Genomic DNA, 27,161 nt, shown 5'->3' with positions numbered 1-27,161 from the left:
CAGCAGAATATTCCTTCAGAAAGTTATCAGCCTCCTGTCTGGAAGTGCGGGGAGGGGAAGGCGTCTAGAGCCCCCAAAGCCAGCCAGGCACAGCAACAGCCAGAAACTGGATGGTCTGAACTAAGGCAGAGACCACCCCAGAGAGGTGTGTCTGACCCAGAGCGAGCATCTATCCTAAATCCCGAAGTTTCTCTGACTAAATCCTTGCAGATATCTGGATTTGGGGTTAGTATGGATTACCTCTTCTGCAGAGGGTTTATGAACTGGTCCAGAAGAGGTCCCTGTACTGAAGACCTTCCTTGTGCTTTGTGTGTTGGGAGCTAGGGAGGGGGTGAATGTTAAGGGGGGGGTGTTGGGCCCTGGAGAGCCTGAGCGCAGCTCCTCTCGCCCCATCAGACTACAATAGAGACTGGACTATTTACTTTGACCATTTACTGAGCAGCCACTACATGCGGAACAACAGGGCAGGCGCTGTGAAAACAGAAATGAATGTGATGCAATCTCCGTTAAGCTGAGGTTAAATCTAAATTTAAAAAGGACTGAGGCCTCGTATCAGCAACCCAGTTCCCAAAGGTGTCTTCAGAGACCCTAAAGCCCGTAGACCTGCAGCACGTTGATCCGCGCAGGCGCAGGCGACCTCGGCGCGCTCTTCCGACGCCCCGCCCCTAACGTGAATCCCGCATGCGCACGCGGTCGACTCTCTGACGCACCCCCGGAAGCACTGGCTGTCTCAGGGGGCGGGACTGGGAAGCATTTCCGGGGGCGTGAGGCGCAGATTGAGGCAGTCGCGGCTACGGCTTGAACGGGCCTGGCGCCGGTGGTGAGTGTCTCCCTGGCGGGCTATGTGAGCGCGGCGCCCTTGGCAGGTACGGCGGAGGCGGGACAGCGGGTAGCGAGGGCGCTGGGAGGGGAGCCAGGGAGGTTTCGGGGTGCCCCTGCAGGTCCCGGAGCGCGCGCCGCCTGCCCCGCAGGCCCTTCCCGCCGGCCGGGAGACCTGAACCGCGCGGGCCGTTGGAGCCGCGGCGCCGCGGGTCTGAGTCCTGCGGCCTCCAGCCAGCCCGGCGCACTGACCGTGACCCGAGGGCCCCGAGGCAGTCTCGCCCAAGGTCACCCCGCGGCGCCGGACCTCGGCGGCCGGAGCGCTTAGAGATCCCGCCCCCGCCTGCCCGCCGGCCTTTCGGGGGCGCCGAGTGGGCGCGGCTGGACGCCTGGGGCTTGAGCCGGGAAAGGCAGCCCCGGGGCTCGCCGCTGCCGGCCTCCGTTCACCCCTGGGTTCCGTCTCTGTGCCCCTGCCCTCCTGGCCGCTCAGCTCGCCCCCCGCCAACTCTGTGTGTCTCTGCCCTGGCTCCCTCGCCGGTGCCGGAGGATCCCGGCGCTACCTGAACCTTGCAGACCAACGCGTCTCTTGGCCTTCTCTTTCCCTCAGTGCTTATCTGGTTCGCGGCCTGCCTGTTCGCCTAGCTCTGACCATTTGTGTGTCTCTCGCTGCCAGCTTTGCAGCTTTCTCTCGTTTCTGTCTCTCCTAACTGGGTTCGTTTGGGCGGGGTAAGGCAGGCCTGCCCGGACCTCTGAGCCATGGGAGGTGACTCATGACCCCGTGAAGCTTCCTGCAGTGGTGACATTCGCAGTGATTAGACTGCAGCCTGGCTCAACTCTGACAGGTGTCGCCCAGCCTAAGTGTCAGGGTGTGGGAGCTCGTGGAGGGCGACAGGAGGCCATCTCTGGGCCAGAGCGGCGTGCTGAAGCCTTCCTTGCCTTTTCTGATCCTTGGGTTTTCAGACCTGCACAGCTCCCTTAACTTCCCTTTGCTCTGTCCCCTTATCCCAGGATGGCCCCGAAGCCTGCTCCTTGACCAGCAGCTGCTTTACCAGGCCCTTCTATAGATGAAGGAAGGGTGTGACTGAGATCCTCTGGCCTTTGAGGCTTCTGGGATTTCTGGGAGAGCTGTTGGCTTTGTTCAGAGATTATGTCTGTTATGTGTGTTTAAGTTAGGAGAAATTTAATAATTTGGAATTCTTTGCTTTACAAAATTGCTCATTGGAGAAATAATCCAATCACAGAAAACCCCCAAATATGGTATGAGTCCACTTAGTTGAGGTGTCTTATCTGGTACTGGCTAATTTCTAGAAACAAAGTAGAGAGTAGTTTACCAGGTTTGGGGAGGAGGGGAAGGGGAATTTTTTTGTTTAATGGAAACAAAGTTTGTGTTTGGGATGATGAAAGGTTCTGGAAGTGGATAGTGGAGATGCTAGCTAGCATTGTGTGTTTACTGCTACTTTAAAATGGTTAAAGTGGGAAAGTTTATGTTGACTTTCTTTAACCACAGCACCAAAAAAAAAAGTGCTGATTGGCGACTCCTGCAGCTAATACTTACTTTGAAAATGTGATTTTAGAGTTTTTTCCTGTGGCTTTTAGTAACATTTAGTGGAATCTGTGTTTATAGATGCCTGTTCTCTTCACAGCCAATATCCTTAGAAACTGAGTTTGGTTAAAAGAATTCCCCGAAAATCTGGCACTCCTCCTTCCTTATTCCTTGGATTCAGTGCATACTCTGAAACCTAAGTATGAAATGCGTGGAAGATTTACTTTCCACTTGAAAAAAACTTAGGGTTAAAAAATAGCCCTGTTGTCAAAATGCAAGGTGTTGTCAGTTTTGCATGTTTTCTGATGGGAAGGAAGGCTTTTGTTTACTGTTCTCTTACTTAAACTGTGTTTATCAACCTTTCCTGTGAGATTTGTCAGCTGAATTGAATCCTAGCTGGCCACTGATTATTTTACCAAAGGAAAACACCACCAACTCTGTTTTCTTGTTATTGGAGGCTTCAAAAATTCTTAAGAACATTTTTAGACTTGAACCACTGTTCTGCTTTCAGAACACTTTAAGTGTGGGGGAAAATATGCCCCTTAAAATCAACTGAATGTGTTTTATTTCCTTTTCATGAAGTTATTGTTTTCAACGTATTTATATTCACGTTTAGACTAGAGATTTTTGTCTTATCTCTAACATTGAAGGGGGGGAAATTTTTTGTTGATGTATAGTTACTTCATGAAATAAGTTATATTTATGCCTTCTGCTTTCTTGACTTCAGATTTTTTAACCTGAATTCTAATGAATATGAGGCTGCAGTTAAAAACACTTCTTTGGCTGGGGAGAGGGAGAGCATAAGGGACTTAGACACAAGTGCATGGGTGAATTGGTGGCAGGAGCTATATGGGGCTGCACCTGGGAGGAGAAAGCATACATTATACAAAAAGGAAGAGCGATGTGAAATGTATACATATATGTAAAGGAAAAACATTTCCTTGGCTTTATTGTAGTGGGAGAAATGATTATTGCGGAGTTAGTGGCTAGAATTATATTCTCATTTGAATTTCAGAGTTTATCACAATGGATCCTTTGCCTTGCAATTTTTTGTAAAACATTTAGCTATGGCTAAACAAAAAGGAGTCAGGGATCAAAAGCACTTCCCAAAGTAGCTTGGGTTTTTTTAATCCTAAAATAGGTTTTACTAAATTATTTGAAAGTGTACCTATTAGGAGAAAATACAGGTGTGCTGCTTACCATACTGGTCAGGAGACTCAGCGTACTTTTGCAGAGGGTAATTTCATTCAGTGAAATTAAGTTGGCATTGACCAGAGTTGATTTTCCATTTCTGACAAATGTATGATGGTGATGTAAGAAGTTTGTGTTAAAGGAAACTGGGTGAGGACATTCAGGAACTCTCAGCATTTGCCTTTGTGACTTTTCCGTAAATCTAAAACCACTCCAAAAGGTAGAGCCTGAGAATTGCCGAATAAAAGTTAGTTAGTGCTGCCAAAATCCCAGTCGTGATTCATTTTCTTTTTGCTGTGCACATGCATGGGTGGGATTTATTAACCAGGTACTTGATACCATCATCTCTTTACATTTTGCACATAATTTTTTCTTTCAGAAGTCAATATGATTTTAATTTGAAGCAAAACTGAGAAGTGGGCTCCTCTTCATCATTCATTCATACTGCTGTCTGATGGCCATGGCATAAGGAATTTTACTTATCCCGGGAATACAGCTCTGAGTTAGGTAAGCTATAAATGTATTGATAATATAGCTTTTTAGCTGTAAAATGGCTTCTCTTTGGGCAAAAATAATACTGTGGTTGTATTTAATTGCTCTAGAAGTGCTTTCTGATGAGGAGTTAACTGCATTTTAAAGCCAGTCATTGCCTTGAGAGCATTGGCTCCCAGAAACATCTGAGTGATTTTTTTTTTAAACTTTGCAAAATGCCGGACTTGGACTTGCACTTTGCTTGAATCCTAACAAACCCACCAAGCTTTGTGACCTTGCGTGTCAGTGCACTCATCCAGAGTGCGATGAAGCGGGGGTGTTACTGCGCTAGTGTTTACATAGTCGACTTTGAGGACTATAAAGTGTCATTTGACTAATGGTACAAATGTGCCAGCCATCAGATTTACTAAGGCAATATTTACTGTGTGCAGTGTGCTTCCTACAGTAAGCATGCAAATTACCATATGCTCTGATTAAAGGACACTCTGGAGGGCTTCAAGAAAAGTAGCTGGTAGTTCAGTTTCCCTATATTGCTGTCATCTGTATTTTTAGGATATGTAATTGATGTTTCAGCAGTGTGTAAAACTTGACGTATAATTCTTCAGCTGAATAATAAGTAGTGGATACTGCTTTTTAATTGTTTTTTTATTAGGCAATGTAGGTTTACAACACTATATATGATTTAAAGGCACAGCTTCATACCTCTTCAACTGTATGTCACCACACCACACCCCACTCACCAGCACCCATAATCCTCCAGCAGTAGTGACTGCTATTAAACTCAACAAAGGTGGAAGGGATCTTGGAGGTCATATCCAGTTCAGTGATTCTTCAATATTTGCCTTTCGTCCTCTGCTTGAGGGGAAAAAAAGCTACATAGCTTCCGTGAAGCATGGAGGGAATGAGCAGGGATTGGAGTGTTTTAAAACTGTTGCTGTTGGATTTTTAATGTGCAAAATAGCATCAAATTGCTAGTAGCTAATCAGAGAATTGGGGTTATCTTTATGAGTCCATTATATATAACAGATTTCTGTGAAAATTGTCTTTACATTCCATATTGTCTCATCTCAAATTATAGTGCAAGTGTTTTGAGTTTAAATTTCAACGTCACTCTTGTCAGGGGTACATGTCCCGAACAAGCAGTTTCTCCTCACGATTTCCCGTTCCATATAGCAGGAATAAGAAATGCTTACCAGGAGATTGCTCGGGGCGTTACATGAGATCGAATATAAAAGTGCTTTGCATCGATTCTGGTGCAGTAGTGTGCATTTAACAGTGGAAGCTGTTGTTACTCCTGTTATTGATGACATTTTCTAGTTACTCAGGAAACTTCAGAGGAATTGCTGGGTTACATGGTAATTTTAATGTTGAAGGAGCTGCCAGACTGTTCTAGAAAGTGGCTGTGCCATTTTGCATTTCCACCCACGATTTGTAAAGGTTCTAACCCACCCATCTCCTTGCCCACAGTTGTTTTTGTCTGTCTTCTTTGCCATAGCGTTCCTGGTGGGAACCACTGTGGCACCCACTGTGGCGTTGCTTTGTGGTGAGCATTCTTTTGTGCTCATTTCTGTCTTCAGAGAAATGTCTTTAGATCCTTTGCTCATTTTTTTCAGTTGAGTTTTTTTAAGTTTAAGGGGTCGTTACATAGTAATATATACATAACTGGATACAAACCACTTGCCAGTTACATGGTTTGTGCATATTTCCTCCCATCCTCTCAGTCATCCTTTTGCTTTCTTAGTAGTGTTTCACTTCTTAATAATATTATTTTATACCTTGTACTATTGGATCTTTGGTCTACTCCTCAAGTCAGTTTCTTCCTCATCAGTTCCCCCTTATACTGACTGTTAACTTCATTGCTTCAAATCTAGATGATACTTGCTGAAATCTTATAATTAGCTTCTATATCATCGCTCCTTTTTAATTCCATCAACAGATTATCCTGTCTGACGTCTTAGCTGCCCCAGTTAAAGCTCACACTAGCCCTTCAGCAGTCATTGCAGTCCTGCTTTAGCACCTACCCCTCCCGGTCACGTGCGGTCACATGCGGGAGGAAGCTCAGGTAATGATTCGTCACTAGAGCTAGTCTAGATAATTAAGTTACTTGGAAATAGTTTGATCCTATTGAGGCTTGTTTTTAAACTCAGGTTGAAATGATCAAGACTGTACTTTATCTTGGTGCCTGTTTGTCCCCAGTATTGAGGCAAAAGTTCTGAACACTCAACATTTTCTACGTAGGACAGTTTTCTGTTCATTATTTGGTTCTCTATTCATTTTATTCTTTTTCTAAAAGACATGAATTCGCTCTGTGTTCTTATCAGTCTCTCCTCTCCTGTTCTCTTACCCTCTCTCCTCTTGTTTTCATAGTTTTATTCTTTTCCTGCCTTTTGGTGGAAGTTCCCCAAAGTCCTCCCATCTCATTGCAACATTTTCTGCATTGCAGTTCTACTTATTATCTATCTAAATGTCTGCTCTGTAAAGAAACTGACTAGACCTCTAATCTACTTCCTGTCCCTATGAATTTGCCTTTTCTATGAAGCAAACTGACTAGTTTCTTTACAGCTTGTCTTTTGTTTCAGAAAGACAAAAGAGAGATTTCTCTCTCTTCTTTATATTTCATTCACAGAGTATATTTTCATAAGTTTTGGGAAAATATCACTTTAGAAATGCTATTTGCTTTATTTCTTGTTTTTTTGGGGTTTTTGTTTTGTTTTGTTTTGTTTTGTTACTTTAGAATACTTACTGATCGCATTCATTCTTTAGAGGGAATGGGGCTCAGTTGTCCAAGGAAGGAGGCAAAGGTAGAGCTCATCATTTGCCACATGCACCAGAGACAAAACTGTAGGCCACAGGTATCACAACGTCCTCACTCCCCTCCCCCCATGTTTTTAACTAATGTTGTGACATATAGAGAACTCTGTTCCTTAGTTTCCAGGATTCTGCCAATTTTACTGTATTTCTTAGATTATTTCGAATAGGATGTGGTAGATGGGAGGAATTCTGTGCTGCCCTCAAGTTTTCCTCTTACCCTAATGACACTAGAATTTTAGTGTCGAGTCATATAACTAAGGAATACCAAGTTCCCTCTGAATTTCTCTTGGGCTTGTAACTCTTGTGATGCTTTTATCAGACTTTGTCTTGAATAACAGGGTCTTTGTCTTACCTCTGCACAGTGGCAGTCATTTCCCCCACAGTCTCATGTGTAGTGTGTAGTATGCATACAGGATTTTATGTTGTTGGTCATGTTTGTTTGCTTTTAAGTGAGTTAATTGATACGTGGAGTTTTTTTCCCTAAAGATTTATTTGTTTATGCACACAGAACTCTGGGGTACAGACCAGAGGTGCAGGGGGTGAGAGGATTCACCAGAGACAGAGTGGGGAGCAGAACAGGCAGTTGTACTGAAATACACTACAGAGGGGAGCAGTGGGTGGGTCAGAAGAGGTCTGCTGCGCCATGTGGGGATCAGACTCATGCTGCAGTGGCTGCATTAGCTACATAGTGCTGTGCCTTAATCCGTTGGGCTCTTGTGCCCACGTGGACTTTTTTTAAACAATAGGAACAGCAGTCACCCTATTAATACAGGTTACAACTGCCTTTGAGTTTCTAATATTGCTTATGTAACAGGAAAACTTGTAGCAAAGGTTTAGGCTTTACCTGTTGCTACAGTCCGGGAACACGTAGAAATGACATACTCACCCAAAGTTAAGGGCAGAGATCAAATACTTACTAATTACAAGGACTATTACCACTCATAGTTAAAATAAAATTGCATCATTTACCCCAGTTTTTTTTATATTGTGGCAAAAAGTTCATATTCAGTTTGCCATTTTTAAGTATATGATTGTCATTACTTATATTAACAATGTTGAGCAACCAACACTGCTTTCTATTTCTAAAAGTTGGTCTTTGCCCCAAACAGAAACCCTGCCCATTAGGCAATAATGCTGCATTGCCCCCCTCCTCTTGGTGACTTCTAATCCACTTACTGTCCGATGAATTTGCCTCTTCTCTGTATTTCACATAAGTGGCATTGTACATTTGTCCTTTGATGTCTGGTTTATTTAATGTTCAGTGTAATGCTTTAACAGTGTTTTCAGTGGCTGGCCGTCGTGTGCTATTATGTACTGCTTCATTCCTTTTGACTAACAGGTGACGGTGTGTACAGACCGTGTTTTGTTTGTGCATTGGCGCTCAAGTTGTTTCCACCCTTTGACTATACAGTAAATAATGCTGCTGTGACTGCATAAAAGTATCTGCTTGTATTTCTGTTTTGGGGGGGATATTCCTGGGAGTGAAGCTGGTGGATCACATGGTAATTTTCCCTTTAATTTTATGAGGAAACACCAAACTATTCTCTAAAACAGCTGTATTGTTTCTTCCCCCACTAATAGCATGTGGGGATTCCAGTTTCTCCACATTGTCATTGACACTTATTATATTCTGGGTTTTGGGAGGTGTGTGTTTCTTGTTTGGTTGTTTAATAATAGGTGAGAAGTGGTATTGTGTGGGTTTGATGTGAATTTTCTTACTAGTTAATGATGTTGAGCATCTTCACATGTGTTTACTGGCGATTTTCTATCTTTTTTTTTTTTAAGAAATGTCTATTCATGTCTTTGACCCATTAAATTATATCTTTTTATCTTTTTTATTTTGATTTATAGGAGTTCTTCATATATTCTGCATGTTAGATTCCCGTATATGTGATTTGCAAATAATTTCTCCCATCCTGTGGGCTGTCTTTTCACTCCATTGACAGTGCCCTTTGCACAGATTTTTTAAATTTTTTTTTTTTAAAGATTTATTTTATTTATTTGTACAGAACTGGGGTACAGGCCAGAGATGTGGAGGGTGAGAGGATTCACCAGAGACAGAGCGGGAAGCAGAACAGGCAGATCGAGGAAGTACACTGCTGAGGGGAGCAGTGGGCGGGTCAGGAGAGGTCTGCCTCGCCATGTGGTCACCTCCGGGGCAGGCGGGAATCGAACTCATGCGGAAGTAGCTTTAGTTTCTTAGTGCAGTGCTTTAACCCGCTGCGCCACCAGGGAGGGCCAGATTTTTAAAATTTTAATGACATTTTATAGTCCAATCTATTTTGTTGTTGTTGGCTATGACTTTGTTGTCCTGCTTAGGAAGTCACTGCCAAATCCAAAGTCATAGAAATTTGCCCCTTTGTTTTCTTCTAATAATAATATAATTTAGCTTTTACATTTAGGTCTTTGTTCCATTTTCATTTGTGAATCTGGTGTAAAATAAGAGTCTACCTTCATTTTTTTACACGTGGATATCCAGTCTTTCAGGCATCATTTATTCAAGAAACTATACATCCTCACTGATTATCCTTGATACCTTATTGAAACTCAGTTGACTGTAAATATCAGGATTTACTTCTAGATTCTCAGTTCTATTCCACTAACTTGTCTGTCTTTATGCCAGTGCCAACCTGTTTTAGATTACCACAGCCTTGTTCATTTATAAAGGAGGCATGTCAGTTTAATGCTATCCATAATTCCCAGCCACCCCACTCAGGAAATCTGGTTCATGGTAGCCTGGTACTTGTAGTTCAAGGAGGCTACAGGTACATGGGGATAGGAAAAAGGCACCGCCCCTTCACAGAAGTGTGGCTGTAATGCTCCTGTAATATATTTCCCAATGTCTCTAATGAATGGTATATTCTCTGATCCTTTTTCTTACTACAAAGTCTGTTTAGCAGCATCTCTAATTTTTCAGTGTAGTAGTTTGAGTCTTTTATTTTCCCCCTTAAATCGGTCCAATTTCATTGAACTATCCCCCACCTCTACTGTTTTTCTGTTCTGTTTTTTAGTCATCTCTTTTGTGAATTTATTTTCTTCCTTCTGGTAACTTTGAATTTGGGTGTTTTTTTGTTTGTTTTTTTTACCCCCCTCCTATGTACTTAAAATACACAATTACTGATTTGAGATCTATTTTAATGAAGTTGTTAACAGCTACTAGCCTCTAAGGATTGCTTTTGCTGCATTCCATAAGTTTTGTTAAGCTGTGTTTCATTTCAGTTTGTGGCAGGGTATGTTCTAGTTGCTCTTATGGCTATTTTGATCTGTTGATACAAGTGTTTAATTTTTACTTATTTGTTTTTCTTATGTTTGATTTCTAGTTTCATTTTGTTGTGGTCAGAATAACTGATGTGGTTTCAGTCTTTATAAACTTACTTAAGACTTGATTTTTGTTTAATGTGTCTTTTAACAATTGTTTATTATGTTCAAGTTATCTCTTTTCTTATAGGGCTTTTAGTTGCTTTTTCTCTCCATTACTGAAAGTGAGATATTGAAATCTACAGCTGCTATCATAGATCTATTCCTTTATTTCTGTCCATTTTTGTTTTATATGTTTACACATAGATATGTATTTTCCTTGCAAGGTGCATAGGTGTTTATAATTGTTATATCATCTTGATAGATCAAATCTTTTATAAAATACAATGCCCTCCTTTGTTCTTATAATCTTTTTAAATTAAAATATACTTTGTCTGATGATAATGTAGTCCACCCCTTGTTACTCTTGTATAAAATATCTTTTGTCATTTTACTTTAAACCCTGCTGTGCCTTATATTTAAAGTGAGAGTGTTATATACAACATGGAGATAAATTGTGCTTTTTAATCCATTCTCTCAGTCTGCCTTCTAGATATTTGATTTACCTTTTTAATAAATTTAATTCATTTACATTTAAGGTAATTACTAATAAAAAAGAATTTGCTTCTTTTCTGTGTATTTTATGTTTTTAACTTCTCCATGGCTGCCTTGTAAAAATATTTAATAGATTTTTTTATATATCTTTTTGATTCACTTCTTTCTTTTCAATTTTTGCTTTTAGTGATTTTTCTAGTAGTTACCTTGAGGTTTACCATAACATCTTAAACTTATAACAACATAGTTTGGCTAATTCAGACTTAGTTTCAATAACACAGCAACATTCTGCTGTTAAACATCTTTGTCCCTACCCCTTCGTTTTGTTATTAACACAAATAACAATACAGTATATGATTTAACATGGATTTATACATTTGCCTTTTAAAGTCATATAGGAAAAAAGAGGAGTTGTAAAACAAAAGTATTAATGTAATTATTGGCTTTTATAATTACTTGAGGATTGGAAAGCATAGCTTTGTTCTCTTAGTAAAGTTTAGCAAACTTTGCCTTGGTTAATGAAGTGTCTGATCAGATCCTAAAGTTTTTAAATAACTGATTTGACCACTCATCTGTTAAAGATAGGTTTTTCAATTAATTTTAAAAAAGGATATGACCAGTAATTATAAGGGGGAGATGAACAGTAAACATGAGTGAAGAGTATCAGTGTCATTCGTAATTAAAGAAGTGTTGATCAAAACAACAATGAGTCCTGGATTATTCACTTAGAAGGTTGGCACACATTTTTTTCTTACTTGGTGACGTCCATTGTTAATACGGGTGTGGGAGAGTAGACATTGGTATTTGGTACAACCTTGCTGAAAAATAATCTGCTAATACACATCACAATGTCAAATGCACAGCCCTTTGATCAAACAGTTTTGCTGATGGAGATTACTCTATAGATAATTTCAAAGATAGGTCAAGACAGTTATGCACAGATGTCCATTGTGCTTATAATTTCAAAAACTTGAACTGTTGAAATTCTGCATAAGAAGAGAATTCCAATTATGGTCAGTCCATATAGCAGGAGCTATATAACTTTAAACAGAATGAATTAACTCTTTTATAATAAAGTGAAAAGGCCTCCCTGGTGGTGCAGGGGTTAAAGTCAGTGCTATCAAACTATCACCAGCCACTGTGGCATGAGTTTGATCCCCAGCCAGGGAGCTGACCCACATGGCACAACAGACCTCTCCTGTCCTGCCCGCTGTACTCCTCAGCAGTATATTTCAGTAGAACTGCTTGTTCTGCTCCCCACTCTATCTCTGGTGAATACTCCCACCCCCACACCTTTGGCCTGTATCCCAAATCTTACAGGCATAAATAAATATTTAAAAATAAGTAAATAGTAAAATACTTTAAAAAAAATAGTGACATCTTAGTCCCTTCAGGGTAGTATCACAAAATACCATATACTGGGTGGTTTATAGACAATGAATTTACTTCTTAGATTTCTGGAAACTGGAAAGTCTAAGGCAGACTTAATGCTTGATGAAGTCTGCTTTCTGGTTCATAGACAGACATCTTGCCACTCTGTCCTCACATGGCCAGAGTAGAAGGGAATTCTCTGTTGTCTCCTATATATAGAACATTAATCCACTTTGTGCTCTCATGACCTAACCATCTTCTAAAGACCCTCACTCCAAATGTCCATCACTTTGGAGGAAAAGGTTTCAACATAGGAATTTGGGGGACATAAATCAGTGTGGAGCATGTGGGAAGTTCTGTATAATACATTAAGCAATAATAGTTTAAGTGCAGAAAGAAATGTAGGTAATGAACCCATAGGGTAAGGATTTTTATTTTATATATGCAAAGAAATATATACAGTAGTTTGTTATTGGTAAGTTCCTTCAGAGGGGAGGCTAGAAATAAATATTTTTAACTTTCTGTAAATTTTTTTATGTCTTATTTCCACCACCCTTTTTCAAAAATAGCCAAAAGCAAAATTCTGTAGTAATGAGGTCTAGGAGAGAATCTCTTTACCCAGATGTAATTCTCAAAATTTTCATGCCTTAAGTTAATACATTTATATAGTTCACTTTTCCTTTTGAAATCGCAAATACTTGCATAGTCTATTTCTGTTTTACATTTTTATGAAACATTTTAAGAGATATTGATAAGTTAATACATCATTCTAAAAACATTGTCATAAACCTCTTAAAATTATTAAGACTGATCTGGCATTTTGGCATCTTAGAAGAAGCCAGAGGTAGTGTGATAGGAAAAATAGCATAGGCTTTGGGACCATAGAGATTTAGATTCAAATCCCAACTTAATAAAGACTAGCTTTAATGCTGGGAAAGTTACTTAAAATAGTTAGCTTGAGACTACGTGACCCAATGCAGAGCCATGAAGGTTTAGTGAAGAAAGGTGTGAAGTCCCTAGTTTACAGTCATTGCTTGAGAAACACTGGTTTCCATTCTTGGCATCTGTCCCAGTCTCTCAGACATGACTTTCAGTTTTTGTTTGTTCTGTTTCTCTTGTCTTATACTTGGAAAACCATATTCAGCAATAGTATTAGAGCCAGGTGACAAGAAATATGATAAATGTTTGGGCTCTGGCTTGTTTTTATTTTCTGAGGAATACTGGTGCTCAAGCAGGCTCTCTAGTTCATACTACTGGTGCTGTTGTAGACAGCTTGTCTAATACTTGCCTTGGCCCCTGAAATACTTTTACAGTAACAGCACACAGGCTCCTGTTCTTTTTAAGATCTTATCTTCCAATTGAGTTCAGTAAAAAGGACAAAATTGGTTATATCCGTTTTGGTCTTTTGGTCTACAACTTTTTTCTTTTAAAGATTTATTTATTTATGAATGTAGAACTGGGGTACAGGCCAGAGGTGCAAGGGTGGGAGGATTCACCAGAGACAATGGAGAGCAGAACAGGCAGAGGGATTGAAATACACTGCTGAGAGGAGCAGTGGGGCAGGTCAGGAGAGGTCTGCCATACCATGTGGGTCACTTCCCTGGCCAGGGATCGAACTCATGCTGCAGTGGCTGCCGTAGCTTAATAGTGCTGTGCTTTAACCTGTTGCGCCACCATGAAGGGCCTTGGTCTACAGCTTTTTAAACAGCTTGAGGACTACCGCAAGGAATTCCTCACCTCACCATTTAGTTCTGCTTCACATGACCGGATGTTCCTGAAGACTGAGGTTCTGAGAGCAGGTAGAGACCCGTGTTGTTCATGGGCCCAGTGGCACAGAATGACCAGAGGCTCAGGGTTCTGGCCTGCCACTTGAGCCCCTGTACCCCTCTCACTGATTCTAGCTTTTTCCATCAGTTCCTTGAAGTTGTCAAGTTAATACGTACTCCAAGCCTTTCTACACACTTTTATTCCTCCCCCAGAACTCCATCCTCACTTCCTCATCCCAGCTTGGCAAATTTAAATTCCTGTCATTTTGTTATAAGTGCCATATTTGTGTTGAGTAGGAATATTTACTCTGTTTTACTAAGGGAATTTGCATAGTTTAAGAATCTAATCTCCGGATTCTATTCTCTTAGTCAGACACAGGCAAAATCAAGAGTTAATGCCACGAAGAGTGATGTGGGGTCTGTGGCACACTGTTACTTATGAGCCTTACTCTGGGGAATGAACGTGCTACCCACCAGGGCCCCCAGGCAAGGCGACTGTATCTTTGTAACTCTGGGCTTTTTCTTACTGATTAGTTTGTCTCTCTTTGGACTAGAATTTGTAATAATTTTTCTTTCTCTTTTAGCACTGAGTAAAATTTGTGATGAAATGGAGCCTGGAACAAACTCTTTTCGAGTAGAATTTCCTGATTTTTCCAGCACCATTCTACAGAAACTGAACCAACAGCGCCAACAAGGACAATTATGTGACGTTTCCATTGTTGTCCAGGGTCACATTTTCCGGGCACACAAAGCTGTTCTTGCTGCCAGCTCACCCTACTTTTGCGACCAGGTACTCCTCAAAAACAGCAGGAGGATTGTTTTGCCTGATGTGATGAACCCAAGAGTGTTTGAGAACATTCTCCTCTCCAGTTATACAGGGCGTCTGGTAATGCCTGCTCCAGAAATTGTTAGTTACCTGACAGCAGCAAGCTTCCTGCAGATGTGGCATGTGGTAGACAAATGCACTGAGGTTTTGGAGGGAAACCCTACAGTCCTTTGTCAGAAGCTAAATCATAGCAGTGACCACCAGTCTCCAAGCAGTAGTAGTTACAATGGCCTGGTAGAGAGCTTTGAGCTGGGCTCCGGAGGCCATGCTGACTTCCCAAAAGCCCAAGAACTGAGGGATGGAGAGAATGAAGAGGAGAGCACCAAAGATGAGCTGTCATCTCAGCTCACTGAGCACGAATACCTTCCCAGCAATTCCTCCACAGAGCATGACCGGCTGAGCACCGAAATGGCGAGCCAGGACGGGGAGGAAGGGGCCAGTGACAGCGCTGAGTTCCACTACACCCGGCCCATGTACAGCAAGCCCAGCATAATGGCGCACAAGCGCTGGGTCCACGTGAAGCCTGAGCGCTTTGAACAGGCATGCGAGGGCATGGACGTCCACGCACCCTACGACGAGCACCAGGTCACCGAGTCCATCAATACCATGCAGACAGAGCACGCAGTCCAGCCCTCTGGAGTGGAAGAAGACTTCCACATTGGGGAAAAAAAAGTGGAAGCAGAGTTTGACGAACAGGCTGACGAAAGCAATTATGATGAGCAGGTAGATTTCTATGGCTCTTCCATGGAAGAGTTTTCTGGAGAGAGGTCAGATGGGAATTTAATTGGCCACAGACAGGAAGCGGCCCTAGCGGCTGGCTATAGTGAGAATATTGAAATGGTAACAGGGATTAAAGAAGAAACTTCCCACTTAGGATTCTCGGCCACCGACAAGCTGTATCCTTGTCAGTGCGGGAAAAGTTTCACTCACAAGAGTCAGAGAGATCGACACATGAGCATGCACCTTGGTCTTCGGCCTTATGGCTGTGGTGTCTGTGGTAAGAAATTCAAAATGAAGCATCATCTCGTGGGCCACATGAAAATTCACACGGGCATAAAGCCCTATGAGTGTAATATCTGCGCAAAGAGATTTATGTGGAGGGACAGTTTCCATAGGCATGTGACTTCATGTACCAAGTCCTACGAAGCTGCAAAGGCTGAGCAGAATACGACTGAGGCTAACTAAAAATAGGATCTGGCCCTTGAGTGGCAGGCACAAAAATAAACTATGGTAATTATGCAAATCTGGGCACAGATGATGCGTGCTACTTGCTATTATAAGAGAAGCTTTAAAAAAAGGAAGATATTTCTGAAAGACCAGCTCTAAGTAGGCCAATTAAAAAATCTAATTCCTCAAATTGATATGTTCCAGTCCAGGCCTGGAGTATGTAATGGGGCTAAGTCAACCCACCTCTCAGCTGGTGAGGTAAACCTCAGCCCATGGTGGAGGCAGGTGGACTTGGTCTGGAGATGCCTGCACGGGGGATGGAGCTCCAGGCCTACAGTCCCACTTTGGTGAAGGCAGTTTTCCTCACTCGTTACTACAAGGTCATGGTGAAATTTTACTTCGCTCTTACTACAGATACTTAGGTGGTGTGGATTTATTTTGGTAGCTGCTTCACTGAATGAAATGCTACTTACTTAAAAGCTACAAATAATGTGATCCCTCTGTTGCAAAATTAACAGAGCTCTCTTACTTGGTTTTATTCTTCCTAAAAGGTATTTCACCTCAAACTATGGAGAGACTGAGGGTGACGTTCTAAGTATGAAGCACATACTTCGGTACGAGCTTCAATTTCTGTAAGATGCCACTGTCAAAGTGTTTTTCAGACTCTTGAGAAGACAAAGTTTTGTATTTTAGTACTAACCTTTAGTTGAACAATTACCTAATTGTAATTCTCTAGGGTGTCAGAGATAGGTATTTCTAACTCATTTGCTGTCCCAAATCCTGTTCACTTGTAGCATGCACAGTGGGGTTTGCTCGGGGCTAGGGGTGTCTGCCCGCTGTCACTGACACAGTACTGTTGGCTGCCCTGGCCTGCGTCCTGAGCTAGATGGTGGTGTTTCCCCAAGGGGTCCACCAGCAGCCAGTTAGTGGGAAGGAGCCAGAAGTCCCGGTTGAGGGCTACCTGTGAACTTGAGCTAGTAGAGGGCTACCGTGACACTCTGCCAGAGAATACTGAGTGCCGGCTTATACTTGAGCAAAAAGCTGCCCCCCAAAAGTCTTGACTGTACATTCGTGGGGGTGATACTTTTTAAGAGGGATTACACTGAACTCAAACTGCTGGTTCTTTAGGCGTGCTAGAATGTGTTTTAAAAGGGGGAAAGAAGGAGTACTAATTTTAGAAAAGTAGTCTACAGATTCCTGCTCCCAAATTATAGATAATGCTGCATAAATTTACAAGTCCACAGAGCTATACCCACCAGAAAACAAGCAAAGCAGCTATTCTGAGACCTTTTCTGCTCATCAGTTGGGTGTTTTAGGTTAAAAAAAAAAAACAAAAAAAATATATATTCAGGATACTTTTAAGCTGTGTAACGTACCTGAAATTACCACCAGGGTAGGACAGGGTGCTACTACTATGTCAACTTTTTCCTAAACTTACTGGTCTGTTACTTATAAGTAGTAACTTTTTTCCTTAAAATAAAAGTAACTTTTCTTGGATTTGGGGTGAAATTTTGTTTTAGCAGCTTGGCTTTGCTCCAGTGTGATGGGCATTGGTGGCTCGAGCCTCTGATCCTCCAGCTCCTACCCAACAAGATGTTTACTTGTTGAACCAACAAACTGTCTGGAAGGAGAAAGCAAGTACTTACTTACCAGTTAACTCTTGTAATCAAGATTACAAAACAGGGATCTGTTCGTTAACACTGTATCATTCTTGATATATAAAGAAGCACTTTGTATTTAAAACTTTATTATAAATATAAATATATATATTGATTTTTTTAACCTAGAAACTAGATATTACCTCTTGGTTGATTGCCACATTAATATCCTCTTAGTGCTGAAACCTCACCCATTAACAGTCCTCTCTCTGTGTACCTGACAGACGTGTGTAGGTGACTGTTTCCTCAAGCTCATCGCTCCTTCTCATCTTCTCATGTCAGAGCCAGTGGGCTGTAGGTCTGATCCTAGCCGTTATGTGTGAGGAGAAACTATTTTATTGCTCCTGTTAATTTCAGTACTGAGGCATTGAAGCCATTCTGTTCTGCAGAAGCTGACCACCTTCCCATGGTACTAGCAAACCATTTTCTGTGTGTTTGGAAGGCTCAATGCACTGCTTCCACTAAAGCTCCTGTTCAAATGAACGTTGGTACACTTGGGGAGAAGAGTCTGGGTGGTGAAATAAAAGTATTCTGGAAAGTCATGGTCCTTCGGTTGTGCAGAAATCGACACACCCTTGTCATGAGTACTGGTGGCAGCTCTTGTTCAGCCGGGAGTGGTGCGCGGCCCTGGGGCGAGTTTTGCAAGCGGGCACTTGGACTGCGTGTGTATTGAAGAGAGGTGTACCTTCTGTGGGAGTCCTCGGGTGTACACAGTTACTAAATGTAGAGTTCAAGGTATAAGTTCCTCTTACATCTGTTGTTTTATGTTGTGCTTTTATCATCATCATTATTATTGGCGTTTCCATAAAAATTAGGTTTTGGTAATCTGGTCAACCATATCCTGTGAGGTAGCCAGGCATCTGAAGTGCTGGTCATGTTCAGAGAGGCAGGGGATGGGGAATGCCTTAGTTTCAATATTAAAAGTGAATTTTTATAAACTCTGCATTTTAGGATTAGGAAATCATGAGGTGTTACTGTTTTTTTTCCCTTCCCGCCCTGGGTTACGTAGATAGTTTCTCTCCTTAGCCTCAGTGCAGCTTTAGAAAATCTTTAGCCTTCCAGATGAGTTTAGCTAGTTGTGGATGTTTTCCAAATAGTCTTTCAGGGATTGCGTCAGTGGCCTATGACCAACACATTTTGTCCCCTGCTTTGGGTCTTAGATGTAGTTTTTCCCAGTCCGGTGGGAAGGGCTTCAAGGCATCCCGGTCATATTTAACATTGGCACTTACACCATGCCTTTTATTTTAGCTGAACACGTGGTCCTCCTGGTCAGGCAGGCTGACGCTCAGGAGTACTTGCTCTGGGGGTGAGGCTCACCCCCTGGGGGCTGTGGATTCCGACTCCACGTCTCACTGTCCTCCAGGCCGCCTTCCTTGGGCCCGCTGCTTTCAGAGTCTGCCAGGAAGGGTCTCCTCCATTCTGGCGGGCATTTGCCAAGCTAAACTGCCCGGAGTCTGACCAGCTGTTTGGGAAAGCGGCTTATTACCCTCATGCCCGCCCCCGCCCCCCAGCCTATCCCTGAAGTGTTGGGGAGCAGGGGAGCCATAGAGCTGTGCTTTCCCCGGGGGTGGGGGTACTCCACACCAAATCCAGGTATTTGCTTTATAAGGTCTGATAATTTAAGAATGCTGGAAACCAAGCAACATATTTCACCCCCCAGCCCCCACTAATTTTATGATTTCGGTTGCTTTCATGGGTGACTGTTCAATGAAACCAGGGTTGGTTTGTTTGGGTTTTTCCTTTGCTACTTAGATATTTAAAGGTACATGTTTCTTAGTTCAGATCTCTACTGATAGTGCCCTATGGGAAGATGCTGGAACACATTTTGCAAATGTGACTTTTTTTAGTTTTGCTTGAAGCCTGTGTCATAATGTCAGTTGCTGCTGCTGCCTTTCCTTTTATGAGGTTCCCGATGTTTCCTCCAGAAAATACTTTATTTATGCAAGTCAGGTGACTCTTAGACCACAAAACCATTTGATGATAAACAAATTATCATTAGGTGCATATCTTATTGATATTTTGTGAAATGTTATGCCTGTGTTGCAAAAGTTGAATAGTTTTGTCTTTATATATTGCTGTCTTCAGTGTACAGCATGGTTTTACTTAACTGAATGTTACTGTTGAATATTTTCTTCTTATAGAAGAGACCATGCCCTTTTGTATGACATGTTTTAATAAATGTTATCTGTCAACTTTGTAAAAGTTTTGTTTTTCACTCTGGGTATATGACCACTGGGTATTTTTGTTTTTATTCTGGCTTCTGCCACCTGAGAGTAAAAATGATCCTGGGGCTAATTAATGTCAGGTAGTCTCATCAGATAGGTAGTGAGTGGCCACGGCATAATTTATCAGAATTGGGGCGGGGGAGGCCAACTCATTGTAAATCCAGGATTTAGCTGTATGGGTTTTCTCTGCTTGCCCTTCCAGCTCTCCTCCCTGCTGGTGCTTCTCTGTGGAGTATGTTCTCTGTGGCCCTGTCCTTGTGTCACAAGCTGCCAGAGACAGCCACACGGAGAGGAGTTTGGTGGAGAAGAGAGGGGACCTTTACCCCCTTAGCTCCTGCCTGCCAGGTGGCTGGCCTCCTTTAGGCAACTTGGGGTGTAGGAGCCAAGCCCTTCCCCGATCTGTCTGAGGACTGCTCCTGACCTGGACGCCATTGTCCTTGTGAGAGGCCCCAGCCCCACCTTCCCACATCCTTTGTGAGCGTTCCTTTGTGAACTGCCTCCGTCCCCCAGCTGAGTCTGTCCTTTCCACCAGCACCCCATCTGATGCTCTAGGTAGACTCATTCATGTGTGGGCCCTGCTGTGATTCAAAGAAATGGTAGGTGAGTGACCAGCGGCTGCAGGGGGCTGGTGACCAAATGTGGCTGTGAGCCCGTGGGGTGAAGCTTCATGCTTTTCAGTTGGAGATCTGCCATACCTGGCTGTGCCCTCTCCCACTCACCCCTCTAGCCCGACCCCGACCGACCCCCAAACAAACCCTCGAGCAGCCACAGTGCTCTTTAAAAGTGCTGCAGGCACTGAGGGCCCCACGTATTTCCTAACAACAGCTCATTACTGAGACACTGCTTGTTTTAGACCAAACTTAACCATCTTCCCACACAAACCTTCTGTTACCACTGTTTGTTGTGAGGTTTTTCTTCCTCTCCCATTGCTGATTTTGAAGCCAACTGTGCATTGCCTCAGCTAGCTGCACCATTCTGAGTGGAGAAGACGACCAGAAGGACCATTTCCTGGTCTTTTTATGAAGTGGGGCTTGTCCATCTGACCAAGGGCAAAAACAGCTCAAACTCTGCTGCAGCGGTGACCCCTGTGACTCCTTTTTTCACCCCTCCTGGTACCCCCGGTTGCCAGCCCACCTAGGAAGCAGGTCTTTTCTACAAGGCTCCCTCAGAGGAGGAGACCTCTGGGGTGTGAAGATGAGAAACACTGCTCCTTATCAGGAGACAGGAAGAGATGAAGTGGCTCATTTGTGTTTGGGAACAGAAGGGGGGTGGGATGTGAGGGGTGTTACCCAGATGGAGCATGTAACACCTGTGCAGTTTATTTAGGTTTCCTCAGAGTCATTTCACTGCTTCCCACCAAAGCAGCGGCGCGTTCCTGGAGATGGTCTCCATGCTGAGCGTCTCGGAGGGTGCCCAGCTCTTGAGTTTGCCATAATCAATGGACCACTTAGCAGGCCAGCAGCGGGACAGGAGGTAAGCTGGAACTTGCTAGAACAGCCATTATTATTTGGGAAATGCTTTTAAAGATGTTTTCAGTGCAGAAGGGGAAAGATGAGAACTCTGCCCTTCCATCCCTGTGTGTACTCTGAGGAAACTTGGTGTTTGTGTTGAGAGTTTGGAGAATTAAGGTGGACACAAATGGTATCTTCTCCCCTTACAAAGAAACCAGAAGGGGGTGGGGTATGCAAAGATGTCCCAGTCTTTTCTGGACTAGTTTGACAAGGGTAAAACAAATCCAGGTGATTTGATTGTCTAATATTATACCACTTAATTTCTTCCCAGCAGATAATTGTGCCTTACAAGTGGATAGATGCAGTTGCAGGAAAGTCACAGCTGTCCTTTTGAGGGAGGATGTGGGCTCTAAAACGAGGTAATTCCTCAGCAGTGTTGTAGGTAAATACACGCTATGAAAAAATAGTGGCTTTTTCCTTCGACCCTGGTGATTATGCGTGCTATTTTTTTCTTCCTCCTGTTCCAAAATAAGAAACCAGTACTAACGCCATTAAATGTATTTATAACTTAATAAGATACTAGTTACTCCCCAGAGTACACTGGTCCGCCTAATGGAACAGCTAACCTTTATTAATGGAAGCGAAAGGCTGCCTGCCTCTAGAACCGCCTCCGGCTTGTTAATTTGGGGTCAGTGATGCTGTGATAAAATCTCACTTGTTAGATTTCTCTGGAAAGATTCTCAGTTGCACAGCTCTGCACTGGCGATGGATGCATGCCAAGTCACTAAACTGCTGGAATTCTTACAGGATCTGGCTTAGTAGAAATTGTAGGTTTTAAAATGACAGCAGTCACCTTGAACCCTAGAAAGCTTTCGTTTTTACCTCATTTATAAGGCAAGTCATGTGTGAACTGTCTGCCTATTCATCGAAGAGAATTTTTCTTGAGTTTTTGTGTTTTAACTGCAGCCTGTGTACTTCTGAACCCACCCGACCCACTGAACACCATAGCTACTTTAATAAGTATAAGCAAAATTGGTATTACAGGCTAAAAATAACAGCTCTAATGAAGTTGCGTTGCATGCTTAACGTGCTGCGTACCTCACTTGCATTAACTCATTCATGCCTCAGTCCCAGGAGGTAAGAGTTTTCTTCCAGGCAACTTCTGGAGCAGGGAAGGATGTCAAGGAAACTCAAGACCCTTGGTCCATAGCCAGCAGGGCTGGCGTGGCGGAGGGTGGGATCCCTGCCATCGCCCCTCCCCACCCACAGGGTGTTGAGCACGCTTCTGAGGCACTGGTGCTCACGCAGACGAGGCCAGATTGTCCTAGGGCCTGGCTTACAGGGTACCCCATGAGTTCCTGTACTCTGTTCTCCTTGGAGCAAGACTGCTCCAGGCCTGACATCGGCAGCTGGCCGCCTTGAATTCAGGAAAACCTTGGATTTAGGAAATGCATGGTGAAATTAGCCCCAGGATGGAGAGTCCTGTGATTTTCGAATTGGTGGGAAAGTGCTGTCAAGGCCAGCTCCGAAGAATGGGCGAGGAGAAGGGCATGGCCCATCCTTACTTCCACCCTCTCCCAACCAGAGCAGCTTTGGTGGCACGTGGCACTCTGAGCAGTGGCTCACTTTACCCGGGGAGCTTCCCTTTACCCGGGGCCTGCTGTGTCCCACTCTGTTCTGAGCACTAGCACCATGGTAGGTGCTAGTGCATTCCTGCTGGCGGAAGGACATTGGTGGCAGGGCCAGGACTTGAGCCCAGGCAGCCCAAGACCTGGGTCCCGCGGAGCTACTGGGCCCTGTCGGCATGACCGCCCCTTTAAGCATTCCAAGTATCGGGGCTCTGCTGGTGTCCTGGCGGTTAACTTTGAAGTCATCTAGCGAGAGGGCTCCAAAGGCGAAAGGGCTTATCTGGGCCTCTGGACTGGTGTTTATCTCCTGGATATTGTGGGTCTCAACACCAGCAGCACCTGCTTATCTGTTTTGAGAGCCCCAAGCTGGCCCCCCTGTTCCATCAGCCTCTGGGACAGAGTGGGACAGCTACTCCCTCCCAACAGCCCCCTTTCCAGCTTATCACCCGACTGCTGCAGGCTCCCCTCCTTCCTGAGCAAGTCTAACCCTGTCACCGCCCAGGAGCCACACGATGGGATATTAGCTCCTTGGCTTTGTATCCAAGGCCCATGTTAGCCTACTGTCCGCTCTTGCTGCCGATGGACAGCGAGCCCTGGCAGCTCGCCTTAGGCTTCTTTCTGTCCTTCTGTGGCTGACTTTCTCTGCCTGGAATACTCATCCTTCTCTTTTCTGTCCAGGCTTCCCTAACCTTGCCCTCCTGGAAATTTTTCAGGCCTTGCAAAAATAATTTCTGACACCTTCCCTAAGAACCCTCAGAAACTCTTGGTGACTGCATTCATTTTGAACTTAGCTCTGCGGTGGCTTGTGCCACGTACTATGTATACCCAGTCTGCACACCCCCTGCCCTGCTAGACAGTGAGCGCCACAGAAATAGGAGTTAGGTTTTCATTTCTCTGGCTGTTCTGGCACAGTCCAGATCCACAGCATTATTTACTGCTGAATTAGAAAAGTAATAGTAAATACAGATTCACAGTTGAATCTCTACCGGTTACAGATACGGGCTTTTTGCATCATCAAAGACCTTTCTCAGGAAGTATGGGCTCCCAATGACTTTATGCCCTCTTCCGACTGAGCATCAACTAATGTTGCTGACGTGCCTGTTGGCCTAGAGTTCTGAGACGAGTACAGGGGCTCCTTCCTAATGCCACTGAGAGAGTTTCTTCCTGAGCACATACTTGATTGTAAGACCGGCCACTGGCTTAGTTAACTAGGCAGAGAGGGCAATGGGATTTATCAAGAAATGATTTCTGGTACAGAAAACTTAGACGACGAGTTCCTTTGGAAGCAGACCAGACCAAATTGCCACACTCCCTGTGAAACAGTACAGCCCTCGAGAGAGGTAAAAAAAAAAAAAAAAAAAAGACTAATTTCTTCAGAGAAGCTTGTTGTAGAGGAAGGTGAATTTTCAGTGCGACTTTGGCACTGTCTAAAGCAGGTGGTCCCATGTATTTGGTGCTGCATCTAGTACTGAAGCTTGTGGCAATTGATGAAGGACCAAAAGTGGCTTTGGGGCAATATTCAAACTGATTGTTCCAAACTGAGCTTCATGTAATATTAATAGCAGAACATGTGGTTGGGAAATAGAATCTGGGCTAGCCTGGCGGCTACAAGGTCTGTGTGGTGCTCTGCGTGGGGAGCGGCTTGGGGTGTGCATGCCCATCTGAGAGTGGACGGGCAGAGTGAGCCTGACTGAGGGGTTACAGCTGTGCTAGAAGCTGCTTCAGGAGCTCTGTAGGGCAGGGCTCCTGATCGTGTCAAGCGGAAGGGCCATTTCTGAACAGGTCACCATTTTGCAGAGCCCCCTCTTCCGGGGTAATAGAAAATCAGGAAACACTAAGCAGTTCAGGCATGCTCTCATACATTTGTATTTATCCTTTTCAAAATTAAGAAGTGTTAACAGAATGGAAGAGCTCAAAAGCTTTTTATCTTTTCAGGGCCTAGTCTTTGATGCATTCATTCACTTATTGTTTATCAATATTTACCGGCCCGCAGTAGCTTTGGCCCTGAGCGGGGCACCCAGGTGGTGATTCCCCACCTCAGACATTGTCAAAAGCACCCCAGGAGCTGAGGGCCTGGACCTCTGTGTCTGAGCCGCACAGTTGACTAACCCTCGTGAGTCCAGATGGTTAAGATTGTACCACCAAATTCAAGAAGATGCTTCTCAAACCTGACTGTGGCCAGTAACTGAAACCCTGCCAGCTTGGATGTGGCCTAAGCTACTGGGCTTCACTCATCGTAGTGTACAAAATCCAAGCCATTTCCTTTGGTAACGGCCCTCAACTTCACCTTCTTTCCCGGGCTTCAGTTAACTCCTCACTGTCACCCCTAGGATAAAAGGGGGCAAGGCTGCCTGTTAATGACTCCTGTTTCTGCCTCCCAGGTATTTCCTTTCCCTGTTTTTTTGAGCAGAACCCCTTTCTCATTGATCACCATCATCAGGCATATTGAATTCACAGGGACAAGATGGAAGCTTTAGAATATACCAATAAAGAGCGTGCTCTCTAGTAAGTAGACTCATGCTTTCAAGTAAACATGTCAGGGCCTCATGCTCTGTGCTGTCATAGATGCCGGAGTTACAGATAAGTAGAACAGCCACAAATCTGCTCTGCTGAAGTTCACAGGCTAGAGACCGGTGAGACTGGTACCTCTAGTGCTAACGAGAAGCACCTCGGACTCCCGGGCACAGGATGGCAAGGGGCAGGCAGGAGCCTGCAGGAGCAGCCCGCGACTGAACAGGGCCTGAAAGGATAGGTGGAATTCTGACCTGTGTATTGGACTGAAGAAGCCAGACTTACCCAGAGGGAAAAATGTGCAGGGGGCATGGAGTTAGGGAAGTGTGAATGGAGCAGGGGAAATCTAGGAGAGGCATATTTGGGGACCAAGCTGTTACTATGGTAATGGGTATCAACTACTGAGCATTTACAGTATGACAGTGTTTTATATATATGTATATATATATATATTTAAAATGTATGTATATAAGAACTAGGGTACAGGCCAGAGGTACAGTGGATAAAAGGATTCACCAGAGACAGGGTGGGGAGCAGAACAGGCAGACAGACGAAGTACACTGAGGGGAGCAGTGGGGAGGCAGGAGAGGTCTGCTGCGCTCTGTGGGTCACTCCCTGGTGGGGATCGAACTCGAGCTGCAGTGGCTGTGGCTCATTTTACAGCGCTGCGACTCAACCCCTTGTGCCACCCAGCAGGCCCCTCTGCTATATTCTTTACCTGTAATCTCTTTTTATCTTTGCTCCAACTAGCTTCAAAGGTAAGGGAAACTGAGGCTCACAGAGGCTAAGAAGTGGCCGAGCCAGAATTCTAAACTAGGTCATCGTGACTCTGCACCTAAGCTCCTGGCAATTGCACCATGGAGGGGCCCAGGGTCATGAAGGCTACAGAGCCCAGGCTGAGGGGTGTGGATGGCATCTAGGCGAAGGTCAGAGCTGACAGGAGGGTAACTGGATGGAATTGCTTGACCTAAGGCAGATGTTTATGTGTGTGCCTCCATGGACTGAGTACCAAATAATAGGCTTGCCATTGTAGTCTTCTGGGTGTGGAACAGGTGCTTTGAGAGAGGACTCATCATGAGCTCAGGTAGGCCAAGTTCAAAGTCAGTGATGGATTGGAACAAGCTGGACGAATGGTAGCCTCCTGGGAGGCTGTTCATCCAGCAGGGCTGTCTGAAAAAACAAGAATTGCAGACTCCTCTACCCATCCCACACACACTTGATGAAGTTTAGTTCTTTAAAGACTTGGAAGGTGGCTATCACCACCCCTGTCCTCATGATCTTTCACCTAGGTTATTGCTTCAGCCTGGTCTCCCCACCCCACTTCCTCCTACACACACCTGCCAGCCTCACTCTTCCTCCATGTCCTCAGGCTGCTCTGAAACCTCCAGGGGCCCCCAATTCCTACCCAAGTAGGCCCAAGATCTCCAGACTGACACATCAGCACACCAATCTCATAGTGAAGAAAGTGATGACTTTTTGTTCATTTCTCCTGAGAAACCTTTGTGGTTGGTTGTCACTACTTTGCCGTCACACCTACTCTGTTGTCCTACAAATCCCAGGTCCTTGAATTAGCCCTCAACTTTCCTAGATTCATGAGCACGCCTGCAGTGCCTCTGCAGCAGACACCCTGATTGCCCTCTACTCCAGTCAGAATCCTGCCCAGAATAAAGACCAGTTGTACACCCTCTTCTAATAAGGTGTTGCCTGGCCTTAGAGGCCTGGGTTGTCACGCAGGCATCGTCTGCAGGGAAAAGCTGCTTTGTGGGAACCAGTGAGTGAAAACCCAGTGCCTGTGTTGGTGATGTTTCTGTGCCTCTTACTGTATAGAGCCTGGTGCCCAACAAGTTAGA

General features: G+C 44.0%; 1 protein-coding gene across 2 annotated transcripts; it reads left to right on the top strand.

Moving 5' to 3' along the window:
- The first annotated feature begins 801 nt into the window (after positions 1–801).
- On the top strand, positions 802–19,660 carry ZBTB43 (zinc finger and BTB domain containing 43). 2 transcript variants are annotated; one of them, XM_004677322.2, is made up of 3 exons: positions 802–866; positions 3,933–4,060; positions 14,430–19,660. In XM_004677322.2, the coding sequence occupies exon 3, from the start codon at positions 14,453–14,455 to the stop codon at positions 15,854–15,856; it is 1,404 nt and encodes a 467-aa protein (XP_004677379.1). In that variant the 5' UTR covers positions 802–866; positions 3,933–4,060; positions 14,430–14,452; the 3' UTR covers positions 15,857–19,660. The 2 variants fall into 2 exon arrangements, with proteins under 2 accessions (XP_004677379.1, XP_012577120.1); XM_012721666.1 differs by lacking the exons at positions 802–866; positions 3,933–4,060 and adding an exon at positions 6,054–6,107.
- Positions 19,661–27,161: the final 7,501 nt, after the last annotated feature.

This window comes from Condylura cristata, unplaced genomic scaffold (genome assembly GCF_000260355.1).
Source record: "Condylura cristata isolate star-nosed mole 26May11 unplaced genomic scaffold, ConCri1.0 scaffold00006, whole genome shotgun sequence".
NCBI classification, from domain to species: Eukaryota; Metazoa; Chordata; class Mammalia; order Eulipotyphla; family Talpidae; genus Condylura; species Condylura cristata.
This window is presented reverse-complemented; position numbering and strand designations above follow the sequence as displayed.

What these genes read in the sequence shown, in the direction of transcription:
- ZBTB43 (XM_004677322.2), top strand. Translation starts at nt 14,453, where the DNA reads ATGGAGCCTGGAACAAACTCTTTTCGAGTAGAATTTCCTGATTTTTCC.